Source organism: Coloeus monedula (assembly GCF_965178545.1).
Source record: "Coloeus monedula genome assembly, chromosome: 10".
NCBI classification, from domain to species: Eukaryota; Metazoa; Chordata; class Aves; order Passeriformes; family Corvidae; genus Coloeus; species Coloeus monedula.
In genome coordinates, this window is record NC_138790.1 from 25,615,889 (window position 1) to 25,627,013 (window position 11,125).

Genomic DNA, 11,125 nt, shown 5'->3' on the forward strand with positions numbered 1-11,125 from the left:
ATGCATGACGTCACTCGCGTGCACCAATGAGGTGCGGCCACGTCTGGCGCACGCGGGGCGGGGCGGTTCCCTCAGCGCGGCGGCGCCGGGGCCGTTCCCGGGCCGTTCCCGGGCCGTTCCCGCCCGCTCCGGGCCGCTCCCGGACATGGCGCCCGCCATCGCCGCCGAGGAGGGCGGGCGGCAGCGCCGCGCCGGCACCCGCCAGCACAGCCTGGACGTGACGGCCGAGCCGCCTCCCGACGGGCTGCCCGGGGACACCGAGGCGCTGCTGCCGGCGCCGGCGCGGGGGTGCCGCGCGGAGCTGGGCAGCATCCTGCTGCTGCTGGTGCTGTACGTGCTGCAGGGCATCCCGCTGGGGCTGGCGGGCAGCGTGCCGCTCATCCTGCAGAGCAAGAGCGCCAGCTACACCGACCAGGCCTTCTTCAGCTTCGTGTTCTGGCCTTTCAGCCTGAAGCTGCTGTGGGCGCCCTTGGTGGACGCCGTGTACGTGCGGGGCTTCGGCCGCCGCAAGTCGTGGCTGGTGCCCACGCAGTACGTGCTGGGGCTCTTCATGATCTACATGTCCACGCAGGTGGACGCGCTGCTGGGCGACGGCCACGGCCGCGGCCCCGACGTGGCGGCCCTCACCGTCACCTTCTTCCTCTTCGAGTTCCTGGCGGCCACGCAGGACATCGCGGTGGACGGCTGGGCGCTCACCATGCTGTCCCGGGAGAACGTGGGCTACGCCTCCACCTGCAACTCCGTGGGGCAGACGGCCGGCTATTTCCTGGGCAACGTGCTGTTCCTGGCCCTCGAGTCCGCCTCCTTCTGCAACAAGTACCTGCGGTTCGAGCCACAGCCCCAGGGCATCGTCACCCTCTCAGGTACGGCCGGGGCGCTGCAGCCTGGGTGTGCCGGGATAGAGCCATGGAATGCATTGGTTTGGAGGGGACACCTTCCACTCTCCCAGCCCCAATGTCCAGCCTGGCCTTGGACACTTCCAGGGATCCAGAGGCAGCCACATCTTCCGGGGCAACCTGTGCCAGGGCCTGCCCACCCTCCCAGGGAAGGATTTCTTCCTAATAATAGTGGTTATAGCTTCCTCAGGATGGTTCTTCCCTGAGCCTGGACCCCTCTGTGGTTTGACGCTGGGAACCAAACAGCTTTGGTTTGTCCCTTGCCCAGTGGGAAAGCACAGCCTGTTTGGAGGCTGGCAGAGCTACATGCATTGGACTTCAGATTTTTCTGGGCTTACGTGTGTGGGAAACCTGCCTTGTCATTATCTTGGCTGACCTAAGCATTTGGGAGGAAATTTTTTTTTTCCTCCTAGTTTAATGGCCACGGACTAGATTACTCTTTAAAAAAAGCAAGCCAAAGTCTCCATCTGGGAGGAGGGAAAAGGGGAATTTAAAAAAAAAAAAAAAGATTCTTCCAATATGATATTTTTCACAGAAGTAGAAGTGAAAATATTCAGGGTTGAGCATGTAGCCAGTTTCTGAAGAAAGGCCTTACTTTAGTAAATTCAGGGGGATTTGATTTTTCTCTTCAATGAATTAAATGGAGTGTGGTAATCCAAGCACCACTAGCTGTTAGTGTAGGGATGCTTCTGTTTGCTGGGGTTTGGGTTTTTTCTCAGAAAGGTTTTATGTGGTGGTTGGTGTTGGGGTATTACCCAGGAGATGCTTCAAGTGCACCTAGGCTGGTTGCAAGTTTGAGGGAGGACAGGAAATCCTGGCACCGCTTCTGGCTGCAGTCTCAGGGTGACCCTGGCAGTGAATGAAGAGCAGATCCGCATGGTTTCAATCTCCCCCTCCTACACTGGTTGCCATGCCTGTGCCGTCTCAGAGATCAGGTATGCTAAAACAGGCTGGAATTGTTGTGTAAAGGGTAGTTTTGCTTTATCTGCTGCCCCTTCCTCAGGGGTGAATCAGGACAGCAGCTTCCAAGACTGCTGTGCTTGCCTTGTTTCTGCAGCTCTCAACCACTGCTGACTGGTCCTCCTCTTTGCTCCCTGCTGCCAGCCTCATGTCTGGCCTATGTCAAGGAGCACAGAGTGGCCCTCCAGGTATCCCAGCTGGTTCCTGGCTAACCCTGGTGCTGTGCAGCTCCTGGGCTGGTGTGTCCCTTCCTTCTCACTGCAGTGCACCCTGACGTCTTTGCTGCTGATGCAACTCGCAGGCGCTGGTGTTCAGAGAGCTTGGCTTGGCTGCACTTCCCTCACTGCCCAGGGTTTTGGTTTGTTGGGGTTTTTTCCACTCAGGGCTGCTCATATGAATGGATTTGTTACTATTACAAAAGTGCTGTTTTTACAAGATTACTATCCCAAACCCAAACAGCACCAATGCAACCTCCTTAACCTGCCCTGGAGTACTGATGTGGGTGAAGTAAGAACAGCAGATGACTGACACTGTAGTTGCAGGATATGGTTTTTCAGGTGGTAAAACTGTAAGGAATTCCATTTCCTGGTTGTGTGACTGGCACAGTTTGGTGTTTCCCTGGAGCAGCTGAGAGCAGCAGGAGTAACCAGCTCACCAAGGAGCACAGGGGCTCGCTGGTCCTTGCCCTGGCTGTAATGGGCTTGTGATGAGCAGGTTTGGGCAGGTAAAGCAGCAGAAAACTTCACTGCTGGAAAAGGTGAATGTTTTCTGCCAGCTCAGATCTCTGAGCACTTTTGTCATAGGCTGAGCCCAGTGCCTGGGAAAGAACAAGTCAACACTCCATGATCCAGAGGGGCAGCACCCCAAGGGAACAGCTGGAGCTGTGTCAGGAGAGGTTTAGGTGGATATCAGGAAAAGGTTCTTCCCCCAGAGGGTGATGGGGCTCTGCACAGGCTCCCCAAGGAATGGGCACTGCCCCGAGGCTGCCAGAGCTCCAGGAGCATGTGGACAACACTCCCAGGGTTGTCTTGTCCAGGGCCAGGAGTTGGAATGATCTTTGTGGGTCCCTCCCAACTCAAGATATTGCGTGATCCTAAGTCAGCTTTGAGTTGCTGAGAAGCAGCAGCATTCATTGTTCTCATTAACTTCAGGAAATAATATAGACAAATGTAAAACCATCATCAAATTCACCAAACCAAAGGCTGTGTGAGGCTGTGTCAGGCTGAAGTGCCAGAGAAGGAAATGGGAAATACCCTTCTGTGGGCTGATTGTCCTGGCACATCCAGGGGTTTATTTAGTACTTGCTGTTCAGGTGACCTTTGTTTTTCTAAAAGCAGGGGAAGCTCCCTGGCTGGGTTTGTGATTCCTACCTGGTTTTCCTGTTCCAGCATGAGGGAGGACAGGGAAAGTGTGAGCACAGGACAAAGGTGCCCCTTGAAGGCCACCCCCACTTAGCTGTGCCAGGGACCATGGAGCACCCCTCCTCCTGGGAGGAGATCCTGTGTACCTGTGCAGGTACAGCTGTTGGGAACTGTACCACCTGGGTACCTTCTTTGTGGTTGTGTTCCAGCCTGATCCATCCCAGACTCAGTTCAAAAACTTGTTTTGCCCCATCTCAGTGGTTTATTTTGTTACCAGCAGTGTAGCTGCAGAGACAAAACAGGGATGGGGAAGCAGCAGTGGTGGGACCAGAAACTTTGTGCTTGAAATCCCTTATGTAAACTGTAATTTCAAAGTTCTTTTGCTTGTAGCCTGTTGGTGAAGTTCACTGTACTTGAAAGGAAATGTACCTTATTTTTGTGTAAACTGCCTACAGCCTCAAAAAACCCCAATTTTTCTTGTCTGGACTACTGTATATATACATGGTGGGTTTTTTTTTTTTTTTTTCCTTGCTTTGCTTTGTTGCTGATGCAGCCCCTGCAGTGCTGTGCTGCAGATGACAGGGCTGGCCTGATCAGGAGCACTCATGTGATGATGCTCAGAGCTATTTCTATCCCCATCCTTGCACTGTGTGTCTCTCAGTGCAGTGATAATGCTCGGGGTTATTATTAGAGGACTGCTCCTCTATGTCCTTTGTAACCAGCAGCTGTGATTAGTGAGACTCTCAGAAAATACATCTTTCATTGACAATGGCTGTTTGGGGCACCTTTTCTTTAAGAGAGAGAGCAATCTGACAGTGTTGGTTATGAGGTCATGTTTGTTTTAGGAAAGGGAAAAGTAACAGAAATGGCTTGAAAAGCCTTTTCTCTGTTGCCCTGAGAATGGTGGGATACACCTCGAGCAGTCCTTGCACATTTTCTTCCCTGCTCGCCTGCTCTCCTCCTGTGCATGAGAAGCAGGCGATAATTGACTGAACCTTGCGCTGTCCCTGCCCTTTCATCAGCCCTTGCTGCTGCCTTTCAAGTCTCCCAGAGGCTGCTGGAGTTGCTCCCGAGGAGGAAGATTAAAGGCTGCTTCTGTCCTACCCTCTGCACGTGGCTGAGTTCTTTCCTGCCTCTGTCATAGAGGCAGAGGATAGGATTATCTTGAATTACCCATTCACTAAATCAAAAAGTACTGTCTTGGTGTTTTTTCACTGCTCTCACATCCATGGTTTAGCAGATACTGATCTGCTTAAAACAGAGCATTTGAACGCTGCCAAGTCTCCACTTCAACCAGACATAACTGAGGACTCCTTACAACTCTGTAAAAACTTTCCTTAGGCCATCTTCACACTCATAAATCCAGCTGGGAGATGGATATTAGATAGACATGTATGTAGAGCTGAGGCACAGAGTGGTTCCATGACTGCACAGTAAGGCAGCTGGGGAGCTGGGAAGGAATTCTTCCCTGTCTTCTATGACATGTGTTTTTTTCTCCTTTATCAGCCATTAGTGGTTGTGTGTGTAATCCTTCAACACGTTCATTTTTGCTTCTGTTTCTCCTCCAACGTGCTCACTGTGGTAATAACCCAGCAAACAGCAGGGAGGTGACCTGGTTTGCTACTGCTCCTCTGCCTCAGCTCCAGCAAACACCTCCTTTCAGAGGAGGGCAGAGCTGTGTCACTCACTGTAAGTAGCTCTGTGCTTGTGGTTTGCTTTTGCTGCTTGTTTTTATTCCACTTTGATTACTAGGTTTATATTTTACAACTGTCAATCATGGGTGCTACAAAGAAATTTTTATTTTATTTTATTTTCCCCTTCAGATTTCTTGTTTTTCTGGGGAGCTGTCTTCTTAGTTACCACTACATTGGTTGCCTTTTTGAAAAAGGAAAACCAGGAGCTAATACCAGCAAAGGAAGAAACAAAAGGCATCACTGACACATACAGGCTGCTATTCTCAATAATCAAGATGCCAGCAGTTCTTACTTTCTGTCTCTTGATCCTCACTTCAAAAGTAAGTAAATACATTTAAGAATTGTTAAATGCTGGCATCAGAGTCTGGAAGGCTGCTGAGTCTCTGGGATGTAACTTAGTCTTGCTATTGGCTGTCATCAGAGTTGTGAATTTTCACATGAAATTTACACAAAATGGCTTATCTCATTGTGCTGAGCAGGGCTGTGCAGCAGAAAAGCTTTGTGTGAGCTTTTGTGTTTAACACAAGCGCTGAAGAGAAGTTTGGTGGCAGCGTGGTATTAAAGTAAAGTACATTTTTAAACAGGCTGTGTAGCCTGCAGTTAAAACGACAGAAAACATTTCTTTTTAACTGCAACACTATTCTCAGAATCCCCAGCTCTGTCCAAGCTGGGTTTCCATGGCTCCCTGTTGGACATTGGGGATGCCAACAGCAGTGCAGGCACAGGAATGAATGGCAGTGCTACTCAATGTTCTTGGAATAGTTTTGGCTCTGATGACAATAAGAGTGTGCAAGTGTAGAACATGTAGAACTAATTTGGAAATCAAATCAGAGGCAGAAGTGATTTGTCCTCTATCCCATTTCTCAGTTTACTTGATAGTGAGTAAATTGAATTTCTAGCCAAACTCCCTGTTCTCCTCAGTTTATTTTGTCTCCTTGACATTGCAGGTTGGGTTTTCAGCAGCAGATGCTGTAACAGGACTCAAACTGGTGGAGGAGGGAGTCCCCAAAGAGCACCTGGCTCTGCTGGCAGTTCCAATGGTTCCTTTGCAGATCATCTTGCCTCTGGTTATCAGCAAATACACAGCGGGCCCCCAGCCCCTGAACACCTTCTACAAAGCAATGCCTTACAGGTGAAGCCTCATGTTAGTGAAACACAGTAGTCTGTGTGCTCAGTTTGTGTGTTCAGATCATGTGTAGGGTTTCTTGTGTAACTTTCTGACTTCCAGATCCAAAGAAGCGTGTCAGAATTCTCACAGTGAGCTGGACTGTCTGATTCATGCAGTGTCTCTGTGTGAAAGCAGAGCATGAGGTGATGCCTTAAGAGGCCTCCTAGAAACGGAGACTAGACAGGAGTAAGGGAATAAAGGGAGGTATTTATTTGAAAGGCCTTCAAAGGTACCCCTGGGGAGCCAGAAGCTATTGCCAGGATGGACCCCAAGATGGACAACAGGTCACGAGTTCCTCACCCTTTTATAGGTTTGGTTCATCTGCATATCAGGGTTAATTTTCCAATTAAAGCTTCAGTTTAATGATGTGATTTCCCCAAGCTTGCTCCCCTTTAGAGGCTTTTGGTTTATACTTTTTGGGCCTAGAACAGTCTGGGTGTCCTTGGAGAGCAGGACCAGAGAGGCTTTGTTATGTCTGCCCAGCATGAGAGAGCAGAAATTAACAGGCTACAAGAAACTTCAGAGTTACACACCAGGCAGTAAAGAATTTGAAAAATATAAAAGTTAAAACCTAAGGCATCAGAGGTGTTTGGGACATGCATGTACAGCAGCATTAGAGCAGTGCTCTCCTGCTACTACTTAACAATGTCACTGCTTGTCAAATATTTAATGTCTAATTCTGAGATGGAAATAGTTGTAACTATTCAGATCTAAACTATTTTAATGTACTCTCTCTGATTGTTCAGTAGTTGCTTTGTGTTGAGGAAACATGTGGGAAGAATTACTTGCAAAAACGAATCATTTTTGTCATCCCTCCAGGTTGCTGCTTGGCCTGGAATTCGCTTTTCTGGTGTGGTGGGCTCCTAAAGTAAAGCAGGAAGGAGGATTTCCTGTCTACTACTACGCTGTGGTGGTGCTGAGTTACGCTCTACACCAGGTAACCCTCACTGTGTGGGGAGGGGAGATGCTGTTACCTGCCTTGTCCTGGCTCACACTGGAATCCCTCCAAGCCTGACCTGTGCTGTGTGGCTAGATTGACTTCTAATACTCTTTCCAGTGTTACTCCTCCCTATTCCCTGTGCTCCATTGGACATCATCTGGGGAGCTACTTTTAGTTGTTCATATCTGGTGTAGTTCCCCAGATTCCTTTTTCCCCAGACCCAGAAGCTTAAAAGCACAGAGGAGCTGGAGAAATCCCAGAACTGTGTCTGAGCTTGATAGGCGTGCTGATGAACGTGCTGGTTGTGCAAATAAATAAAGTTATGTGGTCCTGGTCCTAGAAAAAAAACCTGTTTGTTGGAGGAACATCATAATGGATCTGATCCAAAGACTTGGGAAACAAACACCTGATACAGCATGGTCTTTGGATCAGAACTGAAATGTATGCAGTACCCTGAGAGGTGATTTTAAATGCAGAAGTGTTGCATTTAGATGCTATTTTAGCTGGCTGATTGTATTTCAGTTTGATAACCTGAGTCATGCCAGTGCATGTGAGTCTGGGTCTGTTGCAGCATGACTTGAGACAAGCAGCAAGGCCACTCCCCGTGTCAGCACAGGGACAGGCTGCAGGAGGAACTGCTGCTCTTGGCATGGTTTTCCAGTCAGTGCTGCTCAGTTCAGGGGATCTCTGAGCAGGGTTTTCATGCTGGGGGTTTCAGCTGTCACTGCACGTGGGGACACTCTGGCCTGTGTTTGTCCCTCAGATCACCCTGTACAGCATGTACGTGGCTATCATGGCCTTCAACGCCAAGGTCAGCGACCCGCTCATCGGGGGCACCTACATGACCCTGCTCAACACCGTGTCCAACCTGGGGGGGAACTGGCCCTCCACGGTGGCCCTGTGGCTGGTGGACCCCCTCACAGTGAAGGAGTGTGTCGGGGCCCAGGGCCACACCTGTGCCACTGCAGCGGCCGCAGAGGTGAGGCTGGGGGCCTGGGGGGGTCTCTGCTCAGTGTCTCAATTAAATTGCTTCTTGCGGTATTTTTTTTTGCCTTTGAAAACCTTCACGATGTATAGCTTGTGCTTAAAAGTTCCCACTGATGGAGCTCATTTTCCTGTCTGATAAACTCCAGTCTGTTAGTACCTGCACACTCTGAATAACCAAGGGTTTGCAGCTGCAGAGTAGTTGGCCCTTTCTTCCCGTGCTGAGCTGGGGTAGAAGCACCAGACTGGTGCCACATTCCATGCAGTGTGAGGAGGCTGTCGGGATGATTCTGAGTTGTGCAGTCAGGGGCTCTGTCCTTGGCAGGTTCTCTGTCCCTCAGGCCCCTCCATTTCTGTGGTAGGTTTTTCTTCCTCCTGTCTCCCTGGAGGTTTCTTATCTGCCTACCTTGATACCTCCTCCAAGATGCTGCTCTGCTGACTGTGGTGTCCACTTCCCCCATGAAATCAGGTGGGACTGGCTGCCTGCCCAGTTCTGGGAGCGCTGTGGAAGAGAACAAAGAACTTGCTGTACACAAATCAAACAACAGGACACAAAACTGCTGGGAAAGCAACATTTCAAATTCACTTCCTCACAGCAAATGAGACATTTGACATGGCTGAGGAGTGGAAATGTTTGGGGGTTTTTTCTGTACTCATGGCTGAGATGTATTTCACTCCTGAATGCCAGGATGCTCTACGACGTGGAGGTTCTCTAAATGAACAAGGTGTTCTGGAGTCCAGCATGACTTGTCTGAACTGGAGTTGCAGTTTTTGCTGCTGCAGAGGGGAAACTGCTTCTGCAGCAGGTGCTTTCTCAGCCTCTCACTCATTAGCTTGCCACTGATTAGGTTCCCTGTGTGAAATTGAGTCCTTCTTCCTTCACCTCACTCCTCTGATCTTTTCTCACATCCTCCCAGTTGGTGACATTCCACCACACCACTCCCTTCTTATTCCTAATCTGATTTTGACATGTCTCAGAATAATGAAAATGCTGGCAGAGCCTCAGCTCAGAGGATTGATTAATCCTGGGATTAGAGCAGTGTTGAGAGCCAAACAATAGCAGAAACAATCCCGTGCTGTACACTCACCCCTTGAATGCTGTGGGTTTGTCTTCCAGTTCAGAACCATCCTGGGCGTGAATCACTCGGACACAGAACACAGAATCATAGAAGGGTTGGAAGGACCTTAAAGCCCATCCAGTCCCACCCCCTGCCAGGGGCAGGGACACCTTCCACTATCCCAGGCTGCTCCAAGCCCTGTCCAGCCTGGCTCTGGGCACTGCCAGGGATGGGGAGTCCACAACATGGATGGCTAGGAAAAAACATCATCTTTCTCCATGAGATCAGGACCAGTGGTTGCAGCTCCAGGCCAGCACAGGCAGTGGGGCAGTTTGTGTTTTCTGGAGTTTGCCCTTTTAGAGCAGGTTTGTTACTTTATTACTTTTCATTCAGCTGATAAGCTCAAAAGCCTCTCTGACCAACTGCATGGGAAACAGCAAAGAGTAAACAACTCTATTTAGTCATGACCAGTAGCAAGGAGACCCCAGCAGCTCTGGAGTGCTGTCTGGAAGCTCTCAGTGCATTAACCTGTGCTCTGTTGCAGCTGTGCACAGGAGCTGGGGGTTCCTGCATCACCACCCTGGACGGTTACTACGTGGAGTCCGTCATCTGCGTCATCCTGGGCTTTGCCTGGTGGTTCTTCCTTGGACCAAAATTCAAAAAGCTGCAGGACGAAGGACAGTCTTCGTGGAAGTGCAAGAGGAGCAATTGATGCACTTAGGTGTTGGATGGACCAGCAAGGTGGTTTTAGTTTTATTACAAAGACATATCCCATAATCAGCACCCCGGAATCTCGGTGTTTCTGTGCCACGCAGGGAGATCGTGTGGCCGAGGCAGGGCTGTGTGTGGCACCACTGCCCTCCCCAGAGCACAGGGTCAGTTCAGAAAGGAATGGCTAAAGCAGCACCTCAGAGCTCCATGCTTATCCCTGACTCCAGAGCTGCTGATTCCATAGGGCGCCTCTAGAAAAGCTCTTCGTGCCGTGGCTGTTGAGGCAGCAGCATCACCAGCTGAGTGCCAGCTTTTATTTTCACACAGAAATGATCTGACAGGGCAGCTGACCCGGGGAAGGATGCCTAAGGCATTCTGACTTTGAGGTTAAGCATGGTACTGTGGATTTCTCTGTGGGAAGATCAGTGTGAGATGTCTGTGGGCTTTGCTTCTTCTCACTTTCTGAACTGTAACCACGCTTCAAAGGATGAAATGTTCCGGAGATTCTTTTAAATGTATTTTCTGGCTTTTATAAGCTTTAAAGATTTATAAGAAAATATTTTTATAAACAAATTACATTCATTTAATTTATTTCCGCTGCTTCAAGGCAGTTTGATTTACGTTCAAGGTACTTTCTTGACGGCAAAATGCTGTAAGGTAGGACTGGAGTAACGCACAATCCTCTGAGCCTTGAGTCCTGCAGCTGGAACTGGAGGTGCTTTCCAAGGGAGGGCACGTGGGCCTTTGGAAGGGTGAGTTGAGAGAGGAAGACCAATCTGCTGGTTTTCCAAACTGTATTACTGAAATTTGAATATTCATTCTCAAAAGCAGTGGGAACACGGAGACTTCCCCCAGCTGGGGGTGAGAAGAGTGAGTTGGTGGTGACAAAGTTGCCAAATTCCCAGTGAGCTGGTGCAGGACTCGCCCTCACAGAAACCCAACAGGCGCAGTCCTGTGGCAGAGCTGCTACAGAATTCACTGCTGGTGCCATGTGGTGGAAACATTCCCCTTGGATTTCTCCCACTGAGCTCCCTCCTGAGTGCCTTAGGGACCCACACGTGCTGGAGAGGCACTCGGACCCCGCTGGGTGTATGTGGAACATTGCTATTAAAAAGGAAAACTATTAAACATCCCTTGGAAAGGTGCACGAGGTTCTCTGCCATGTTTCTTGTCAATATTTGAAGGATTAGGCTGGGATGGGGTTGGGATCTTCTGTGTTTTGGGGGAAAAGTGACCCAATATCATCTCTGGAGTGCCTGGGGGGGCGGGTGGGTGTACAAAGGGTCTCCTTGGCATCAGGATTAAGGAGGGGTCCGGAAGAGGACGCTGTGACCTCGTGCTTCCCTGGACACC

General features: G+C 49.9%; 1 protein-coding gene across 2 annotated transcripts; it reads left to right on the top strand.

The window, feature by feature from the left end:
- The first annotated feature begins 116 nt into the window (after nucleotides 1-116).
- On the top strand, nucleotides 117-10,888 carry SLC33A1 (solute carrier family 33 member 1). Of its 2 annotated transcripts, XM_082288388.1 has the most exons (6): nucleotides 117-863; nucleotides 5,041-5,231; nucleotides 5,859-6,043; nucleotides 6,899-7,016; nucleotides 7,783-7,998; nucleotides 9,606-10,888. In XM_082288388.1, exons 1-6 carry the CDS (start codon nucleotides 146-148, stop codon nucleotides 9,771-9,773), a joined length of 1,596 nt encoding a protein of 531 aa, XP_082144514.1. In that variant the 5' UTR covers nucleotides 117-145; the 3' UTR covers nucleotides 9,774-10,888. The 2 variants fall into 2 exon arrangements, with proteins under 2 accessions (XP_082144514.1, XP_082144515.1); XM_082288389.1 differs by lacking the exon at nucleotides 7,783-7,998.
- Nucleotides 10,889-11,125: the final 237 nt, after the last annotated feature.